General features: G+C 38.9%; 1 protein-coding gene across 2 annotated transcripts in view; it reads right to left on the bottom strand.

Annotated features, from left to right (window-relative positions):
* Positions 1-22,509, bottom strand: part of ITPR2 (inositol 1,4,5-trisphosphate receptor type 2) — a 529,852-nt gene that overhangs the window by 354,371 nt on the left and 152,972 nt on the right. For both annotated transcript variants that reach the window (XM_021092919.2, XM_084956514.1), the window contains 5 exons: positions 12,236-12,377; positions 8,345-8,506; positions 2,477-2,649; positions 1,006-1,125; positions 701-886 (listed from right to left, as the gene is read on the bottom strand). In XM_021092919.2, the coding sequence (XP_020948578.2) occupies positions 701-886; positions 1,006-1,125; positions 2,477-2,649; positions 8,345-8,506; positions 12,236-12,377 (783 nt within the window). The remainder of the gene's footprint in view (positions 1-700; positions 887-1,005; positions 1,126-2,476; positions 2,650-8,344; positions 8,507-12,235; positions 12,378-22,509) is intronic.

The raw sequence follows: 22,509 nt of genomic DNA, 5'->3' as shown, positions 1-22,509 counted from the left end.
CCGAACCAAATGTGATCAATCCAAATGGCATCAGTGCACTTGGATTCATCAACCTCTGAAATCAAGAAGTAGCCTTTGGCTTTGTAGCTGTAGAAATCAGGGAACACAAGGAATTCTCTGCTTTTCTCAGATTCTGTCATTGGAGCCCAATCTGGCCCAAGACTTTCTGCCTTGGGTTTATATGTTTAGGTTCTTACTCCCAAAATACTGACCACAATCAAAACTCTGACTGCCATATGCCTCTGCTAAACTTTCACACCTATGGGCACCAGCTTCTCTGAAGCCCTAGGTCACCACATACTTGTAAGCCATGTATATATGTATATATAACCACTGGCTAACCTTCTCTGAGGCCATCTCAACAGCTGGGTCAGCTTCCCCAGCCCTAATGCCATCTCCCCCTCAACCCAATTACCTAGGACCCAACATGTCTCTCATTGGTACCCACACCAGTCAGTAAGAGGAAAAGACCCTCTACTGCACAATAATTTCAAAATAGTATAGTTAGAAAATTGCAAGGGGTATACGTGGAAAACACAGAATTACTGTGACTATTTAATATTACTAAATATTTTAGCTACCCTAGTTCTGACACACCTTCTTAAATTTCTTATTCATAGATACCTAACTTTCAGAGGGTTCAGAGAACTATTTCTCAGTGAATGTATGAGACTGAGAATGATTCCCTCCAATACTTAACCTGTAATAGGTAAGGACTTCTAGATCAGCTTTGGTGCCTTCTTTTGCTTCCTGAGCAAGGTGCCTGATAGCTTTGCCATGAGGTTCCTTGTTGCTGTCAATCCAATAGAGCCAAACTTCTTCCTCATCAATGTCGTCTGAAAGAATGGCGCTCTCCATGGGGTTGTCTCCTTGCATTGAGACCAGCCTTGAAATAAACAACACACAACACCAAATCTATGAACAAGTTCACTTACAAACAGGATAAGGAACTGTACTGCTTACAAATAATGAACAGAAGAAGAGGCCTCCATCATCTGGGCTTACTTAGTTTGAATGAGAATGTCTGCATTGCCTGGGCTCAGCATAAATTTGCAGATGAGTTCTTGAGTTACAGGTATAGCAGTGGTATTAGATACACATAGATCTGATAAATAATCCAAAAACCTGACAAGAGAAAAAAGTTAAATTGAACATTAACAAAAAGCAATTTATAGAATCATCCCAAAATATACTTTGGGATATAATGAAAGCAACTTTTTAGATATATTCTTAATATCCGTCCATGCAACATACTTCTAACGTGTTGCTTATCTACTTCATCATTAGAAACAAATTAAACATCCAATTATTGGTGTTTAGTATAAACTTTATTTCCAAACGTGATATGTTTGCTTCCATTTATTTGGTGATTTTCATCCCACATCCCTAGGACTTGTTATATTTAGGAAGCAACTTATCTTCCCTAAAGGGATTGTCCAGAACTGAATATCAAAACAAAACCAGATCAAAGCTAATGCTGTACTGTGTAACACAGACATACAGCACACACTTAATCAAAGTGAATACAGCCTGGTCAAGTTAGAGGCCCAGTTCTACCTTCTAACAATTATTTGCTGTACTAATTAAGAAAATGTTTGGATTAAGAAAACGTTTGGATTTCCCATTGCGGAGTAGCAGAAACAAACCCAACTCGTATCCATGAGGATGAGGGTTCGATCCCTGGACTCACTCAGTGGGTTAAGGATTTGGCATTGCCATGAGCTGTGGTGTAGATCACAGACAAGGCTCAGATCCGCCGTTGCTGTGGCTGTGGTGTAGACTGGCAGCTGCAGCTCTGATTTGACCTGTAGCCTGGGAGCCTGGGAACTTCCATATGCTGCAAGTGCAGCCCTAAAAAGCAAAAAAAAAAAAAAAAGAAAAAGAAAGAAAAGAAAGAATGAAAGAAAGAAAGAGAGAGAAAGAGAAAGAAAGAGAGAGAAAGAGAAAGAAAGAGAAAAAGAAAGAGAAAGAAAATGTTGTCAATCTCTTGACCATTCTGCATTCATTTCTCCAGGTTAAGGCAGAATAGTACAAGAGAAAGGGAACTTAATGTGGAATCAGAAACTCTAAATTTACCTCCTATTCTGTTCTTTACCATTGGGGTATTCTTGGTCAAGCTGCTCTTTTGATTTCTATTTTCTCATCTCTAAAACATGGATAATATTATATGACCAGTATATTTCACGAGAATGTGGGAGGATTTAAATGAGATGATGGATATGAATATATTGTGAAAAACTATGGAGTACTATTAAAACATAAGTTATCAGAGTGAAAAATCAATTACATTTAAACATGTCTATGAAGGGTTCTGATCTCCTATGAGGTCATAACTCTTTATTGTCCATAATTATTACAGCTATAAGCCAAACATTGTTTTGTCCATGAAAGAATTCTTAACTTTAAAAAGTTCTAAAAAGAAAGCAAAAAGCCACAGTCCCCACAAGAAAAGAATACTGTATGAAGCACTTCAAACCTTGGCTCACGATTTCTCCTGAGTAAACTAACAAATGTTTCTATTTCTTTTGCTGTGATATGTTTCTCTAGTAGTTTTCTGTTGTTGTGCAACAAAGCTGTGATGGTATCTTCTGCCAAAATATCATAGCCAATCTGGGACTGCATGACACAGAAATTCTTAGCAATATATTCCTGCAAAGAAGAAAGACTGTCAGGATGGGGTGCCAAAGAGCTTAGAAATAACAGGTTCTATTAGGATCAGCAACATTGATTAATTATTTATAATAGAAAACTCACTAAAGATTGATTGTCAAAAGAAAAGCAAATAACTTTCCCATAAATAGAAAGTAGGAAATGAAAATATATTTGCATACACCTAATTTAAATTATAACAGAAAATTATGTGCCTAGAAATATATATATATACATATATGAATATTTTTTTTTTTGCTTTTTAGGGGCCATGTCTGTGGCACATGGAAGTTCCTGGGCTACAGGTCAAATTGGAGCTACAGCTGCAGGCCTATGCCACAGCCACAGCAACACCAGATACAAACTGTGTCTGCAATCTACACCGCCACTCACAACAACGCTGGATCCTTTTTTTTTTTGTCTTTTCTAGAGCCACACTCAGCATATGGAGGTTCCCAGGCTAGGGGTTGAATCAGAGCTGTAGCCGCCAGCCTACGCCAGAGCCATAGCAACGCAGGATCCGAGCCATGTCTGCGACCTACACCACAGCTCACAGCAACCCCAGATCCTTAACCAACTGAGCAAGGCCAGGGATCGAACCCGCAACCTCATGGTTCCTAGTCGGATTCATTAACCACTGAGCCACAATGGGAACTCCTAGAAATAATTTTTAATACAGTGCTTACACTCTTGTAAGTGAGAAAAAAATAAACCTAGTTAAAATAACAATTTTTAAGACCTGATAACTAAGGATTTCTCCAGTAAATCAGAGGCTCTTCTTTGAATACTCACTAAAAGCCATAACCTATAATTTTGGTATAATGAGAGAAAAAAAAATGACCCTATAGGATTTTACTCATGAAGATGAGCTCTAATACTGTACATAAAGAGCCCAGATGAATGTAGGTGATTTCTTTTTTGTACATATGACACACCACAAGGATCTATTAAATCTTCTAATTAAAACAATGATAAAATCCCATAGCACTTTTCATCTTTAAAAAGCTATCCAACAAGATAATGCGATTAATAACTCTTCGATTAGATCCACTCATCCAATAGGTAGCTCTGGAAAGCCACTTTAGGCACTGTTTCAGAGACTAGGCACTTGGCAGTAAACTTGACAGATAAGCTCCCATGGAGCTTACATCCCAGTGAGAAAGGCAATAAACGAGCTAATAATACATACGATCATTTTATTTGTCGATAAGTGAAATAAAACAGAGGGATGGGAAAAGGTGGCAAATTAAGAGGGAGTAAATGCTGAAGAAGTGACATTTGACCCAGGATGGAAATGATGAAATGATGGAAATGATAAAAAAGGAGGCAACCATGGGAAGAGAAGCCATCAAGGCAATGGGGACAGCAAGTTGAGGGCTCTGTGATGGTGGAACCCAGCCTTCTTGAGTTCTGCAAACACAAGATGGTCATTGCAGCTGGAGTGCCGTTATAACAGGGAAGAACAAATCTGATTCCATATTAGATGTTTTTTTCACTTTAACTCTGTGCTCTGTTGCTTGTGCTTAGTCATGCTGGCTCTGTATCTTTTGTAAAAGAATGTTGCCTATAGCCTAAAATATACAGGATAGCCTATTCTCAAGGATCTGACCTTTAAGAGTATAACAATTTTCCATTTATATAGAGAGAAAACGTTGCAGAACAGAGAATAACATTTGTTTTGCTAGGGGTTTACAAGAACACCTCGACCCGCCTACATGGACGGCTGCTAGAATAAAGGATTCTAACACCAAAAATTTTGCAATAACCAAACATGCCCCTTCTCACCTGGCCTTTAAAAGTGCTTTGCTAAAACTCTTTGGGTTCTGTGGGGCACAAGCCACCTGCCTCCTTGCATGGCCCTGCAATAAACCTTTCTCTGCTCCAAACTCTGATGTTTTCGGTTTATTTGGCCTCACTGTTGCTTCAGGCACATGAACTTGCGTCTGTTAACACAGTGAGTTAGGAGAAAGCAAGAGTTGACATGGGAAGCTAAGTGCTTTCAAGTGACAGTGAAAACAGAAACATTTGTTCTCAGAGCAAGAGAAAGCCATTATGGAGTTTCCATCATGCATTATTCCATCTGTTTCTTATCCTTCCCAGCAGCTCTCTCATGTTCCAAGCCATCATCGCTCTTTTCCCACATCTCAGACAACCACAGCCCTGGTGAGCCTCACCCTATCCACAATCCAAAGTTGTCACTTCACTTTCTTGGGGACTCTCCTTGGGAATTTATCTTTATTGGGGACTCTCCTTGGGAATTTATCTCTCCTGGGAGAATTTATTTATTAGAAATTGTTTTGCCTTAAGTAAAGTTTACTGGAAACTATCTATTCCTTGAACATGATATGTTAGTTGCACAAATCTAATTATATTCAGGAAGCAATTTTGTGGCCTTTTGCAAAATGATGGCTTTGTATATTAGTAGCCAGTTAAGTAAAGCAAAAATTTTCTATTTGTGTATCATTTTAAAGGTATGTATTGATTTTTATACTTTTATCACTACTGTAATCAGACCCTACTACAAGGCAGACCTCCAAGATATTTCACTACTAGGTCACGATGTTGATAAATAATCAAATGAAATTACAAGTGTTACCAAATTCTATAAAAAATAATAAACAGAGATTCAACATGAAAACCTTGGGTTGCACTGAATAACAGAAGAATTCCTTAATAGAATTCTATAAAATATAGATGAGAATATAGGTAATTATGCAAAAAGTAGAAAATCTATCTGCTTATGTTTTAAAATCATGTTCTAAAAACATCAAAAAGCTACCTTGTACTTAACGCTGCATTCTTAAATTCAACAGAAATAAAAAAATATTTTCCAACTGTCAGTGAGATTCAACGTGGAGCAGTCAGGGAATGCGAAGCGGAAATAAAACCTAACCTTCAGTAAATGCTGGGGATTCTTTATTCTTTTGTCTGCTCCGTAATCTACCTCTTGGGGAGCCATCCGAAAAGAGAGAAGGAATCAACCACGGACGGACACATGCTCTAAATAAACAGGAAAGCTGGTCCCCCAAAGTGAATAAAATGTTTGCCTGAGGAAGTGATGTACTTGGGTGGGGTGAACTAATCAAAAGAGAGGAGAAACTGTAGGAGTGTGTGTGTGTGTGTGTGTGTGTGTGTGTGTGTGTGTACGCGCGCGCACACACAAGCATGCGCGCATCTACCTGTCAGAAGGCGGAGTGTTTTCATAGGAGAAACTAAATGTGCCTCAACATACCAGGTACATGAGTCCCTGCCTTAGATGGAGAGGAACGACAAAGAACTTTGTGTCAGACATCAGGGGGCTGAGAAAGAACACTGGGGGGGGGGGGGAGGGAGTTCCCGTCGTGGCACAGTGGTTAATGAATCCGACTAGGAACCATGAGGTTGTGGGTTCGGTCCCTGGCCTTGCTCAGTGGGTTAACGATCCGACGTTGCCGTGAGCTGTGGTGTAGGTCTCAGACACGGCTGGAATCCTGCGTTGCTATGGCTCTGGCGTAGGCCGGTGGCAACAGCTCCTATGAGACCCTTAGCCTGGGAACCTCCATATGCCGTGGGAGCGGCCCTAGAAAAGGCAAAAAGGAAAAAAAAACAAACAAAAAAACACACTGGTTAGGACATGCTGCCTAGACAACCATCTAGAGACTAGCAGAACACCCAACAAGGGGGTCTGGCCCTGAAGCACAGCGCAGTGCTGTAGAAAGGAGTCTGCAGCCTCCTTCCAAAGGCCGAGTACAGTCCAGGACCGTGCACCTTGGGTCTGGGGGTACCAGGTAAACTGTAGACTTGTTGATTTTTTTTTTTTCAGTTAATTCAGTCTCTCTTGTAGGCTGCTGAATGTGGTGTGCAGCGGCGGCCTGTCCAACAAAGTAGACCTTTCCAGACACAAGAAGAGAAATAAAGCCAGGGAAAGAACACTGACTGACCACGAGCTCTGCCCCATCCCTGACCTCCACTGAATAAGGTGGGCCCTAGTAATGGGGGCTTCCAATGCTGATCCTCTGAGTACTTGAAGGTTTGTCATTTGATGTTCTAGAACTTAATGTTTCTTCCAATAAAAAAAGAACAACTCTCCTTATGTTATCTTGCCATCTTAAAGGGATGCGATGCAGTTGGGAAAAATAATTCCACGGACAGCATTTTCAAGGGAAGAAAAATGTTTATAAGGAGGACAATGTTAAAAAAGATTTAAGGAGTTCCCATTGTGGCACAGCAGAAACTAATCCAACTGGTATCCATGAGGATGTGGATTCAATCCCTGGCCTTGCTCATTGGGTTAAGGATCTGGTGTTGCTGTGAGCTGTGGTGTAGGTCGCAGACATTGCTTGGATCCCTTGTTGCTATGGCTCTGGTGTAGGCCAGCAGCTGTAGCTCAGATTCGACCCCTAGCCTGGGAACTTCCTAGTATAATCTGTTCTACATATTCTTTTTAGACTTATTCTTAATTTTCAAACAGAATTCAAAGCCAATATATTTGCACACTTTTTTTTACAAAGCAAACTTTTCTTCTTGCCAAAAAAACTTTTGAACTACTAAGAGGCAGCAGTGTGACAAGTAAGAGCCTGGGTTTGGCTCTAGTCAAAACTGTATACTCTTGGGAAATTATTTAACTTCTCTGGGCCTCAATTCTTTATCTCAACTTAGTACTAACTGAGTTACACTGTAAAAAAGTATTTATAATTTGAGCCTGGTACAAAGTCAGCACTCCATAAATACTACAGACTATTCCCAAATAACCTCCACCCACTGGGCCTGACATCCTAGGACCTCCATGGCTTAGCCCAACCCACCTTCCCAGCCCTTTCTCACAGCATCCCTCCTCAAGGCTAAACACATCAGCAAAATGCACTGACTTTGCACTCATTGCCCCAAATGGCAAAGAGAAACATGGGACACTAACTTACCAAAGGAGAATTCATTTAAAACAATTTTGTAGTGAGCAAACATGTGCATTATTGAACACACTGCAAAGCATTATATATAGTTTAAGGCAAAAATGAGACCTTGAAGAATTTTCACTTGCAGTTGGCAACTTTTAGCTCTATCACTGGATATACTTGGGGTCCCTGGCCTCTGGCAGTTAGGAACATCATGGGGTGAAAGTGCCCTTTCTAGGAGCCATCATTCTCTCTTCAGAGATCCCTCTTCACTAAAATGCCTGTCCCCATGCAATTTATGAAAATGATTCTCATCCTACTCCAGTGTTTCCTTCTCCAAGTGCTCTTCCTGGGTACCCCAGCTGAGCACCTCTCTCTCCTGAATTCTTTTATCTCTCCTGAATTCTTTTATCTCTCCTGTCTCCTCTATGCCTCTTCCTTACATTCCAATGCACATGTCATATCTTTGCCACCAGACAATGAACTCTTTGGCCCTCACATGACAATGTGGTGCCTCGAATATTCCTAGAAATGCCAAGAAACGTCTCATCCCTCTTTACCCGGTACATCCAGCATGTCTCCTGCCCAGCACGTATGAGGACTCAGACATCCTCCCCCAAGGCTTCTAATTTTACATGGAAGAATAAATACATAAGTCAACTCATATATACTTGCAGGTCTTTCTTGTGTGTTGCAAATAGAAAACATTTCCTTGCAAGGCAGAATCTTCCACTCCTATTTTATATGTTTTAGAACAGTAACCAAAGAACCTTGCCTATGCATTAGATGTTAAACAGAGGTACAAAGGAGGGCCACCCTCCGACCTGATTTTTCCGGTAGTCCTGCTGCGAATGCCTCAGTACACGGTAACACAGCCTCAGCATGTACTTGTAGGGAGCATATCTTTGATCCCCCAGATCTTCCAGTCTCAGCATGGGGCCTTCTCCTGCTTTCTCCTTGAAGGGTGCTTTAAGAATTCCAAATACCTACCAGGAAAAAACAGCAACCGCTAATTATGATGCATGGAGGTACATGTTTTGCATGGTTTTAATTTTTTTATAAATAAACATATTGACTCAAAAAGCACTTTTTTAATATTTGCATAGAATTAACATAAAGAAAAAAAGATTTAGGACACAAGACCAACATATTAAGAAGAATACAAAAGGATTCCCTAAATTCAGTGACAAAACAGTATTTAAATAAAATGCTGAATTTTGTTTAGAAATTATATTTTATTATTAAAAAAATATAGGAGTTCTCACTGTGGCTCCTTGTGGGTTAAGGACCTGACCTTGTCTCTATGAGGATGTGGGTTCGATCCCTGGCCTTGCTTAGTGAGTTAAGGATCCAGCATTGCTACAAACTGCGAAACAGGTCACAGATGCGACTCAGATCCGGTATTGCCCTGGCTGTGGCACAGGCCTCAGCTGCAGCTCTAATTTGACCCCTAGCCCAGGAACCTCCATATGCCACAGGTGTGGAGTAAAAAGGAAAAAAATTTTAATTTAAAAAATAAAAAATGTAAATGTTAGGTGTATCAAATTATATGAACATATTCTGATGAACTAAAATATAGTTTGATTTTGATAGGCTTTAAAAGTACTTCATTATTGTCTATAACTTTCTAAAATCAAAATAATATCAGGAAAACATTTATTATTCATCTGAAACTGACATCAAAAAATTGCCTCCAAATATTGCTCCTAAATCTCTTTTATAGAAGAGTTCAGGAGTTTCCATCGTGGCGCAGTGGTTAACGAATCCGACTAGGAACCATGAGGTTGTGGGTTCGATCCCTGCCCTTGCTCAGTGGGTTAAGGATCCAGCGTTGCCATGAGCTGTGGTGAAGGTTGCAGATACAGCTCAGATCCCGCATTGCTGTGGCTCTGGCGTAGGCTCATGGCTACAGCTCTGATTCGACCTCTAGCCTGGGAACCTCCATATGCTGTGGGAGCGGCCCAAGAAATGGCAAAAAGACAAAAAAAAAAAAAAAAAAAAAAAAAAGAGAGTTCATTTATTGTTCCTATACATAAAGATGTGGCCAAATCAATGAATGTATCAGCATTCAAAGCAAATAAAGAGCCAAATGGGCAGCTGCTGATACCCAGTGACCTAGATTCTTCTTTAAAAAGATCAGCAGTTGGGAAGCATTTAAGAAACTTTGAGGAGCATAACTCTTTTAGGTAGCAAGACAGCAGGTAGGATTGCCTGGTGATGAACTGGTAGGATGAGTAAATTGTTTATGAAACAGCACCAAGGCAAAGGCACGAGGATTCATACAAGAAAGCAAAAATGAAAGGACTTATCCTTCGTAATTCATGAAATAGAATATGAACTGAAGTTTCCTCAATAATTCTATTCATTAAACCTTGAATTTTACATATATATATATAAACATATGTGTGTGTGTGTATGTTTTTGTGTGTGTGTGTGTGTGTGTGTGTGTGTGTATAGTCTTTTTAGGGCTATACCCGTGGCATGTGGAAGTTCCCAGGCTAGGGGTCGAATTGGAGCTACAGCTGCCAGCCTATGCCATGGCCACAGCAATGCCAGGTCCAAGCTGTGTCTGTGACCTACACCACAGCTTGCGCAATGCCGGACCCTTAGCCTGAGCAAGGCCAGGAATCAAACCTGCATCCTCATGTATACCAGTCAGTTTCCTAAAAACTGAGCCACAATGGGAACTCCAGAATTTTACATTTATAATACTGAAATAAAATGTTTGATACATGTTGGTTGAAATAATATTAATAAACCCATCCAAGGCCCTCAAAGTCTTTGAAAGCAAACATTTTATACAAAAGAAATGCTAATGTCAGAAAAGACTTGGTCTCATTAGATTTGCAACCTTTATTTTCTTTGAGAAAAGTGTTGGTTTTTATATACTCAGACAATCAGCTATAGAATATTAACGGACAATTTGTCTACTGTCTTCCTTTTCCAATTCCACAAATTTTTTTTTTTTTTTTTTTTTTTAGGTCCATACCTGTGGCATATGGAAGTTCTCAGGCTAGGGTTCGAATCAGAGCTGAGGCTGCTGGCCTACACCACAGCCATAGCAAGGAATCTGAGCCACATCTATGACCTATACCACAGCTCAAGGCAATGCCAGATCCTTAACCTGAGCGAGGCCAGAGATCAAACCTACATCTTCATGGATACTAGTCGGGTTCATTACTGCTGAGCCACAATGGGAACTCCCAGAGAACATGTATATTAATAACATAAGTTTTTTCCTTCACTCCACAACTAATGCAGAATTCCATTGCTTTACATGACAATTAACATAATAAAAGGAATGCATGAAGGTAGGTATGTCCAAATGTGCATATTATTAAGTAAATTAATTTACCATGTTATAAACAATTTCAGGAAGACAGAGCATGGGAGCAGCTCTGGGTTTTCAGGGGAGAAAAACTAAAATATGGGAGAGAACACTTGTGAGCCAATGAAGAGACTGCCCTACTTTCCTAGGGAAGAAAGGGAAAGAAGTAGGAAGCAGATGGAGGTGGCAGCTTCCAAGTTCCCCTGGAAATTCTACCTGGAAAATTATTCCAGAACATTTTCTGGAGACAGTCTCACCAGGTAGGTTTTTTGGAGGTCTGTGATAGGTCATGTCCCCCAATGACCTCTGCCTCCTGGAATTTAATCATTGGATCCTGTCTCCTTGACTATGGGCTGGATTTATTGACTCACTTTTAACTAAGAGAACAAGGTAGATATGATGAGATGTTGCTTCTAAGGTTAGGTTACAAAAAGATTATGGCCTCCATCTAAATGTCCTCTCTCGTTCCATCTGGGATCCCTTACTTCTTCTTTTTTTTCTTTTTATTAAAGTATAGTTGATTTGCAATGTTGTGCCAATTTCTGCTGTAGAGCAAAGTGTTCAGTCAAATAAATACATACATTCCCTTTCTTATATTATCTTCCATCATGGTCTATCCCAGAGCCTGGTTATACTTCCTTGTGCGGTACAGTAGGCCCTCATTCCTTATCATTCTAAATGTAACAGTTTGCATCTACTAACCCCAAATTCCCTGTCCATCCCACTCCCTCCCCCCTTTCCCTTGGCAACCGCAAGTCTGTTCCCCATGTCTTTGAATCTGTGGAATTTAAAATACAGCACAAATGGGAGTTCCTGATGTGGCCCAGTGGTAATGAACTCAACTAGTATCCATGAGGACACAAGTTCAATCCCTGGCCTCGCCCCGTGGGTTAAGGATCTGGCATTGCCGTGAGCTGTGATGTAGGTCACAGATGTGGCTCAGATCTGACGTTGCTGTGGCTGTGGCATAGGCCAGTAGCTGCAGCTGCTGTTTGACCCCTAGCCCAGGAACTTCCATATGCTTTCAGTGCAGCCCTAAAAAATAAAATAAAATATGATAAAATACGGCACAAATGAACCTATCTACGAAACAGAAACAGATCTCTCACTTCTAAGGAAAGAAAGCTGCCAGGTCTGCGGAGGCCCTGCCCATTTGAGCAGCCTAGTCAACACCTTGACTGCAGCCTGTGAAAAACCCAGAGCAAAAGCTGCCCACCTGAACCACCCTCAGATTCTGAATCCACAGAAACTATAAGTATCTGCTGGTTTCAGACACTAAGTTTGGGGGTAACTTGTTGCACAGGAAGAGATAAGTAACTCAAGGACTTTCCTGATACTATAATTCAAAAAGATAAAATATGCGAACTTAGTGTATGGAAACATTCACCTGTGCCAATATGTTTTGTTCCCTCATTAATTTCTGACGTTCTCGGTTTGGCTTGGTGATAACCACGTCCAAAACTTCTTGTCCATTGTTAAGTACATCAGCAACAAAGAAGATGAGGTCTTCCAATAATTTGGTTACAAACCTATCGTAAAACAAAAAGGAAAATTATGCAGTGCTTAATTTGGGGAACAATTAAAATAAACACTATGAACTAAAACACTACAAAACCAGAAGTATTTTATCACAAAAAATCATTATTCAACAAAATATTTAATGCAGTTAATATTTACTTCAATCTTTACACAAAGCATCCCTTCTTCAGTTCCTCCAACCTCCACTCCCACCGCCAGCTCTAATCAAGTATTTCCAATGACTATTATGAAATAAAACCACGTCAGCCCCAACAACAGATGTGTTGAGAGGATCGTACATATCAACAGATGATTTTCCACCACTGACCAGCAAAGGAGAGTATTTCTGCTTTAGGGAAGAACAGCTAAACTAAATTCTTAAACTCAGATTCTTTTATGATTGACTCAAACTACATCTCTTAATCTTCACCACATTTCAATTGCTCTCTGTACAGAAACAGGAGAAATTTAAATGACCTGCAAAGAGAGACAAGAGTAAGCAATCAGATGCTCTAAATTGTTCTGAAAGTATTAACTGAACTATAAAAATCATAAATTCTTGGAGTTCCTTTTGTGGTTCAGTGGGTTAAGAACATAATATAGTGTCCATGAGGACACAAGTTTGATCCCTGGCCTCCCTCAGGGAGTTACTGATCCAGCACTGCCACAAGCTGTGGTGTAGGTTGCAGATATGGCTCAAATCTGGTGTGGCTGTGGCTGTTGCATAGGCCTGCAGCTACAGCTCTGATTGGACCCCTTGTCCAGGAACTTCTGTATGCTGCAGGTGCCACCATAAAAAGAAAAAAAAAATACAATATTCTCACATCATACACTAATGTACACTTTTAAGTCTACATTTTGTACATTATTTCAACTATTACTTGAACTTCAGTGGCATCTAGAACCTAAAGTATCTTGAGAACACTTCCTCCCTTAGCTTTTTTCTCCTCCTTCCTGAGCTTTTTACCATTTTCTATATGAACTATGACCCCAGGTACTGGACTAGCCATATCAGAATTTTTTTATATGACAAAAGCTATCCAACAAATATTTAAACAAGCTTTATCCAAGATGATGTGGTATATATACACACAATGGAATACTACTCAGCCATAAAAAATGAAATGCCATTTATAGCAACATGGATAGGCCTAGAGATTATCATTCTAAGTGAATTATGTCAGAAAAACAAATACCATGAGATATCACTTACATGTGGAATCTAAAATATGACACAAATGAACTTAACAGACTCATGAACATCAAAAACAAACTTATGGTTCCCAAAGGGGAAACAGAGTGGAGGAAGGATAGATTACGAGTGTGAGATTAGCAGATACAAACTATTATACATAAAATAGATAAACAACAAAGTCCTACTGTACAGCACAGGGGACTATATCCAATATTCTATAATAAACTGTGATGGAAAAGCATATGAAAAAGAATATGTACATTTATGTGTAACAATCCGTTTGGTATACACTAGAAACTAACACAACATTGTAAATAAACTATGTTTCAATAAATAAGCTTATCCATATACATTAGCATAATCATTTGCTGTTCTTAGCATGATCAATCATGATCACATCAATAAGAAAACCAGAAGTTAAGAGATTCTATGATTCTTGGACAAGCAGGGAGAGAAAAGATGACAGAGTAGAAGGACTCAAGCTCACCTCCTCTAACAAAAACACCAAATTTACAACTAACTGCTGAACAACCATCAAAAAAATTACTGGAAAGAGACTCAGTGATTCCAGAAAAGCATGGAATATATTCAGTTAGGAAGCATCTTGATCTTACTCCAGATCTACCTCTTGTAAAGGAATGGACTTTCATGGAGCCAGGTGGACACACTCATAATCCAGAATTTAGCCACCATGCAAATTTCGGCACATTTCCAAGGATCATAAACTTGGCACTCCAAAATTCCAGAGATACTATGTTTTCTTGTGTGCCTATTTTTTTTCTTTTTTTAAATCTTTTTGTCTTTTTAGGGCCGCACCTGCAACACATGGACGCTCCCAGGCTAAGGGTCGAATTGGAGCTACAGCCGCCAGCCTATGCCACAGCCACAGCAATGCCAGATCCAAGCCATGTCTGCAACCCATACCACAGCCCACAGCAACGCCAGATCCCCAACGCACTGGGCGAGGCCAGGGATCAAATGCGCAACCTCATGGTTCCTAGTCAGATTCGTTTCTTCTGCGCCACAATGGGAACTCCTTGTATGCATATTTTAAATTTAACCCAATCTGTTTCTTTTCAACAACACGTCTAACGAATAGGATTCACTGACACAACTTCTAAGGGTAACCACAGAAATGTAAAACATGATTCCTCACATCCAAATGTGGTGTGAAAATCTTTTTAAATTGTGACTCAATGTCTTCTAAATCATTCTGTTCTTCTTAAAAGAAATGACAAAATATTTATCCAGTTGAACCTCAGTTGCTCATGCAGCCCAAGCATAAATACATCTACATTTTATTTTTTAAAGTATTAATATTCTTTTCCTCTTGTTTTAAGGATATTATATTCAGATGTTTAGACATCTAAGAAAGCACAACTTTGGGAGCAACTACAAAAAAAAATGACTGTGCTTCAAACTCTTCCAAATGGCCTGAAAATTGGTGAAACGATAATGAAGAAAACTGACAGTCTTGCCTGAGGATCACTATATATTAACCCTATTTGCAGAGTCCACCTTCCCTGATGATGAGTCAATGGAAGCCAGGAAAACTAGTTTTCTCTTTTGACCTCTGAAATTGTTGAAACCTTATTTTTTGCCTTTTCACCTCAAGCATCCCATCTGTGGCAAATAAACTAGAATTTTTTCGGTTCAGGTCACACTCCATTTACATACTGGGAGATGGTTAGGTCCTACTCATTCAATCTTATTAATTTGCTTTTACTAAATACTTTTTGTGTGACTTTTCATGATATGCAACAATGATATATAAAATATATTCTTTCAAAAGGCATAACTAAAAACATAAGAAGAAGCTTTGAGGATCAGGAATTAAATAAGAAAAACAGTGATGAGTGAGGTGATGATGATGATTCAGTACTCTCAAGAACAGGGACTGAAAGATGTGGTGGGGGACTAAAATAGAAATGTGAAAGCAGAGATTAAAGAAGGGCTTCTCCATCTCTTCAAGGAATTTTAAAAACATGGTGACCGCTGTTCTGGCTCTGGCTGTGCAGTGAGTGGTAGGAGGGAAAAAAAGGAAGCACATAGATGGGCTAGACCTATCCACCTGCAATCTCAGTGGCTCAAGCCTCAGATTAGCTTAGGACATGAACTCTCAGCTGTCAGTATCAGATCTGGCTCTGGACTAGTGAGGTGAGCTGAGGGAGGCAACTATAAAACCAATAGAGAAGATAAGTGAACGCAGAGAGAGGACAAGCAAGTCCCCCCCAACACCCCAAGAAGAACCTCTATATTTAAATTCCAAAGCACATGAGAAAAACTGAAACTAAGAAAGCCAGCTGTCACACCAAAAAATCAGGAGGCAAATTTGTTACCAACAAAAGGCAAGTAACAGAACAATTTCAAAACAACTTTTAAATGAGTGTGTTTTTAATCCTCAGAGAAGTAAAGAAAATAATTATATACCGTCAAAAGACAACATCTATAAAAGAGGGCAGATGCAAATGAAGAAAATGTCGATAAGCAAAAGAACCAATAGAAATCTGAGAAATAAGAGTATAATCATTTAAATACAAATACAATTCATAAAGGCAAACTTTTCTGCACATATTCTAAGAAAAAATAGCAGCACAGATTTAAAAAGGCAAATTATAAAAGGAAAGTTAAGAGATAAGAAGGCTAAATTAAGAGGATACAATATACTATACACCTAACAGGAGTTCCAGCAGAGAAATGAGAGAAAAAGACAAAGAAGCATTATCTGAAGGAAACTGGCTGAAAATTTTCCAGAACTGAGGAAACACCTAAATATTTTGATCAAAAGCAGACCCTATGTGTTAAGTGGGAAAAATAAATAAATAAAAGTTACTTGTAAACACATTCTAGTGACACATTAGGACACAAGAAAAAAAATCTATAAAATTATCAGAAAGTAGAGAAAACACCGATAAAAATAACAATTATTAATGGCAACAAGAGATGACGGAAGAAATTTAATTATAATGTTATAACTATAACTTTAAAATACTAAAAAAGCTAGTACTCCATACACTATAGTACCATTTAAGAGATGAAGTAAAATAAAGACATTTTCATATATGTAAAGATTATAAAGATTTATAATCTCATTGAATACACTAAAAAAAAATTTCAACAAGAAGAAAAATGAACACAGAGAGGAGTGAGATGCAAGAAATAAAAGCAAGCAGAGGAGTTTCTGTGTGACTCAGTGGGTTAAGAATCCAGCATTGTCACTGCTATGGCTTGGGTCACTGCTGTGACACAGGTAAAAAGAAAAGAAATTAAAGAAAAGCAAGCAGAGGAGTTTCCACTTGACACAATGGGATTGGCGGTGACTCTGTAGTACCAAGATGCAGGTTGGATCCCCAGCCTGGCACAGTGGGTTAAACAATCCAGCATTGCTGCAACTGCAGCTCGGAACTAATCCCTGGCCCAGGAACTCCATATGCCACAGTGCAGCCAAAAAAAAAAAAAAAACAAAAAAAAAAAAAGAGAGAGAGATAGAAAAGAAGAGCAATCAGAACAAAAGGTAAAATACTTTAAAAAATATAATTAATAACTGAAAAACAATTTTTAGGAACTGAATTTTCAGTTAATCAAAAACGATACATCATAACTTACTTGACATATGTGTATATCAACTACATGTATTTGCATATGTAAAATATTATAAAACAAAATTTTTCAATTTAAAGAATAAACACAGAAATATGGTTCTGGATAACTATTCCAAAAAAGATGGGAGGTAGAAAATTGCTGCATAATTTAAGCATTCTGAGGTATTTTTCTCCTATGAGAAAAAGAAAGAAATATTTCATATCTTCAAGTTTTGTAAGAAGAATATAGAGTTAAAATATTTGACAAGAACATAAGGGCTAATGCAAAAGAACAGAAATAATGATCTACAGCTTTCAAATCAGCAGAAGAAAAGGGAAAATGGGGAGAAAATATAAACTTCTTCAGTCCAACAGAAAGCAAGAAAGACGCGGAAGGAAAAGAAAAGAACCTAAGAAAAACTAAGAAAGAAAATAACAAAATAAGATGCCCATAGGTATTAAAATAAGTCCAAACACATTATTTCTCAAATGCAAAGTAATTAAGCTTTAGCAAATTTAAATAAACTATCAGATTAGATTTTAAAAATCCAGCTCTCAGCTGCTCTCAAGAGACAAAACTAAATGACTAGGACATCTAAAAGAAAAAGACACTAAAAAAAGGGCATCTAGTCAAACACTAAACAAAGATACCTGGTATAGAGAGAACAGCTAATATCAGGCAAATAAAATTCAAGGGGAAAGGACGTTGCTATAGGAAAATATTACCTTTGAACCAGAGGACATCTGATCTGGTGATATTATGCTGGGTGAACCTTACTCTAGATCCTGGGCTTCTGTCAAGGAGAACTGGAACCAGCACTCAAGCCTATAAACTACATGAAGACATGGCGGGCATCTGGGCTGCTCACCACTGCACCGCCACTCTATGTACACATGCTACATGGCCCAGTGTCTGGTGCATACCAGAAGTTCAGTATGGATGTTGAACTATAAATGTGGCAGAGAAACTGCACCTCTGTACCCTCAGAGGAAAAACACGGTGAAGAAATTCTGGTTTACGATTGCACATATCACCTCCTCCAGCTCTGAACAGCAGTTGCCCCCCTTCATTCTCCCTTCTCTCCCACCCTAACATGTTCCCAATACTCTCAACTTTGTTGATGCAGCCATGCAGAAGATCAGAAAATTCCATATAAAAATATCTGAGGTTGAGGATCATGGAGCAGAACACAGGAACTAAGCCTCCAGAGTCCACTCCTAGGGTGAATAAAAGAGGAGCTGAGAGACAGAGAGAGATGGAGATGGGGGAAGGGTGGGGAAGGTGAGAGAAGGGGAGGGAAAGGCAGAGAAGAGGAGAGCATGGAAAAGCACAGCTATTTGGGGGCAGATCTCTGATATTCTAAAACCTTCCCTCTGACCTTGTATCATTCTTCGTGGTTGTGAGTAAAAGAATCTCTAATAATAACTTTATTCTCCAGGGAAGGAAAAAGTCAGAGTTGTGAGGCATTTTCAGAAAGAATTTTATATCAAATTCTAAACCCGAGAAAATAATATAACCACATTCAACAAGGCCAATAAGCTCTCCTATACAGATAGGCAGCTGCGAATGAGTTTCCACGGGAAACTAAAATTACTAAACGAAGATCAATCATTTTAACATGGTACTTCTCAGGCAAGACATTCTAGGTTGTCTTTCACTCTAAAATATCGGGGGAAATGGAGTTCCTTCTGTGGTGCAAAGGGGTTGGTGGCATCTCTGCAGCGCCAGGACACAGGTTCTATCCCTGGACTGGTACAGTGGGTTAAAGGATCCAGTGTTGCTAGAGTAATGGTGTAGGTCGTAAATGCATCTCCAATCTGATCCCTGGTCCAAGAACTCCATAGGCCACAGGCAGCCAAAAATGAAAAAAATAAAATAATAAAATAAAATAAAATGGCGGTGAAATAAAAAGGCATGATCCCTATTTAATAAAACAGCAGTAAAATAAAAAGTCCTAGTTCACCATCTTCCTGAGAATCATCTCAAGAGACTAAGAACCTCTCTGGTAGTAACTGAAGAAGCATTAACAATCGGCAATGGTGGAGAACTCATAATCTTACTCTTTATTTAAAAGTCCTTTTCCTCAAGGAAAAGTTTAATACTTAGCAAGGGAGACTTTTTAGTGAAGCTGAGGAAGTTTCCATGCATAGGAGACAAAGAAACAAATTCCACAAAGGAAGAGTTAATAGATAAATTACAGGCAAAGAAAGTGCCATCTGCACCTGGGATTCCACTGCCTGTCATAATTTCGCTCTGATATTTCATTATCTCTAGTCCAGAAGAGAGGGGTAGTTTCAGCTTGTGGCCTTTATTTATCTCCCCCAACAGAGTTGGAGGTAGATTACATACACGATAGCAGTTCTCAAATGCAGGCCTGTTAGGGGGGGAAACAGGTAAGAACAGAGGAAGCTGAGAAATAACTATTCCATTTGTTTACATATTTGTGACGTTTTTCTGTGGTTGGGGTGGGAAGGAAGCAAGTTGGATTTTTGTTCCTTTGTATGGTAAGAGATGTATCTAAAAGTTCAGAAAACATATCTATGTTTCATTATTGAACAATTCCCCTGTGAACCCCATAAAGCCACCAAGCAGAGCTTGGTGAAATGGAACACTGAAAAAGCCTTCTCAGAGTTCCCGTTGTGGTTCAGCGGTAATGAACCCAACTAGTATCCGTGAGGACACAGGTTTGATCCCTGGCCTCGATCACTGGGTTAAGAATCCAGTGTTGCTGTGACCTGCAGCTCTAATTCGATCCCTAGCCTGGGAACCTCCATATGTCACAGGTGTGGCCCTAAAAAGAAAAAGAAGAAAGAAAAAACCTCTCAAAGCCCTGCCCTCCTAGAATACCATCCTGATTTTTGTGATAATTCTTTCCTTATATTTCTTTATAGTTTTGCCAACTTCTTTTTTTTTTTTTTTTTTTTTCCGGCAGCAGCAGCAGCTTGTGGGAGGTCCCCAGGCCAGGGATGGAAGCCATACCAGAGCAGTGGCCCAAGCTGCCACAGTGACAACATCGGACCCTTAACCCCTGTGCCACAAGAGAACTCCCTGCCAATTTCTTAAACCCCAAGGAAAGATTTTAGTTTTGCTTGATTCAGAACTTTACAAATACTACAATAAATACATTTGTGTCTAGTCCTCACTTAATGTAAAGTTTATTAGATTTATCCATGTAGTTACACAAGGATTTATATCATGTATTTTCTTTTTTTTTTAACCATAATTCATTTTATTTTAAAACAAGCTGTTTAAAAGACTACATCACTATGGCTTAAGGACTTATTATTATTCAGTGTGACCAAGAAAACATTTCTTCTACAAGGAAAAACATAACGTAGGGAGAATAACAAGGCATCTCCTTGACTCTCCACTTGACAGAGTGAACTGCATAAAGAACAGTGAAATTATAAACAGATTTCTTATCTGAGTAGCTTAAACAAAAGGAAAATCCTTAATATACTGCAGAGAAATTTATACTCATGTACTATTTGCACATTAAAATTTTAAACATAGTATCTTATTTCTCTCTCTGTCTACATATGATACTATATAGGCTCTAAATATAAATTTGCAAGCCCTAAATTTTTTAAAGAATAGCTTTATGTCGTCTATTCAGCAAGCATTGCTGGGAAACCTGGACAGCTGCATGCAAAGCAATGAAATTAAAACGCATCCTCACACCATGCACAAAAATAAACTCAAAATGGCTGAAAGAATTAAATATAAGACAAGACACCATCAAACTCCCAGAAGAGAACATAGGCAAAACATTCTCTGACATCAACATCATGAATATTTTCTCAGGTCAGTCTCCCAAAGCAACAGAAATAAGAGCAAAAATAAACCAATATGACCTAATCAAACTGAAAAGCTATTGCACAGCAAAGGAAACCCTAAAGAAAACAAAAAGACAACTTACAGAATGGGAGAAAATAGTTTCAAACGATGCAACGGACAAGGGCTTAATCTCTAGAATATATAAGCAACTTATACAACCCAACAGCAAAAAAACCAATCAATCAATGGAAAAAATGGGCAAAAGACATGAATAGACTATTCTCCAAGGAAGAAATACAGATGGCCAGCAAACACATGAAAAATTGCTCAACATCATGATTATAAGAGAAATGTAAATCAAAACTACCATGAGATACCACCTCACACCAGTCAGAATGGCCATTATTAATAAGCCCACAAATAACAAGTGCTGGAGGGGCTGTGGAGAAAAGGGAACCCTCCTGCACTCTTGGCGGGAATGTAAACTGGTACAGCCACTATGGAGAACAGTTTGGAGATACCTTAGAAATCTATACATAGAACTTCCATATGACCCCGCAATCCAACTCTTGGGCATATATCCGGATAAAACTCTACTTAAAAGAGACACATGCACCACATGTTCATTGCAGCACTATTCACAATAGCCAGGACATGGAAACAACCCAAATGTCCATCGACAGATGATTGGATTCGGAAGAGGTGGTATATATACACAATGGAATACTACTCAGCCATAAAAAAGAATGACATAATGCCATTTGCAGCAACATGGATGGAACTAGAGAATCTCATACTGAGTGAAATGACTCAGAAAGAGAAAGACAAATACCACATGATATCACTTATAACTGGAATCTAATATCCAGCACAAATGAACATCTCCACAGGAAAGAAAATCACGGACTTGGAAAATAGACTTGTGGCTGCCTGATGGGAGAGGGAGGGAGTGGGAGGGATCGGGAGCTTGGGATTATCAAGTACAACTTGGAATAGATTTACAAGGAGATCCTGCTGAATAGCATTGAGAACTATGTCTAGATAGTCATATTGCAACAGAACAAAGGGTGGGGAAAAAATGTATACATGTAGGAGAAACTTGATCCCCATGCTGTACAGTGGGGGAAAAAAATAGCTTTATGTCAAAAATAGAAGATCATGTATTTTCATTGTATTCCACTGTATGACTACCAAAACTGCATTCACCTATTCAACTAGTGATGGACATTTAATGGTTTTCAGCTTAGGGTTGTTTAGACTAATGCTGAACATTCTCAAACATGTACCCTGCAAAATAGAAACACACTCAAGGATTTTGAAACCAATCTTATGGTTATCAATGCGGAAATGTTGCGGGGGGGGGGACCTAGGAGGTTGGGATTAACATATACACACTACTATATATAAATTAGATAAGTAACAAGGACCAATAGTATAGCACAGGGAACTCTACTCAGTATTCTGTAATAATCTATATGGGAAAGTAATCTGAAAAAGAATGTATATATGTATATGCATAACTGATTCACTTTTCTATGTACCTGAAATTAACACAACATTGCAAGTCAACTATACTCCAATAATTGTTT

This window comes from Sus scrofa, chromosome 5 (assembly GCF_054392235.1).
Source record: "Sus scrofa isolate SSC_HxYL_T2T_F1_AM1 chromosome 5, Sscrofa_HxYL_maternal_Yorkshire_Landrace_v2.0, whole genome shotgun sequence".
Taxonomy (NCBI): Eukaryota; Metazoa; Chordata; class Mammalia; order Artiodactyla; family Suidae; genus Sus; species Sus scrofa.
Note: the sequence above shows the minus strand (reverse complement) of the source record. Positions and strands in the feature narration are given on the sequence as shown.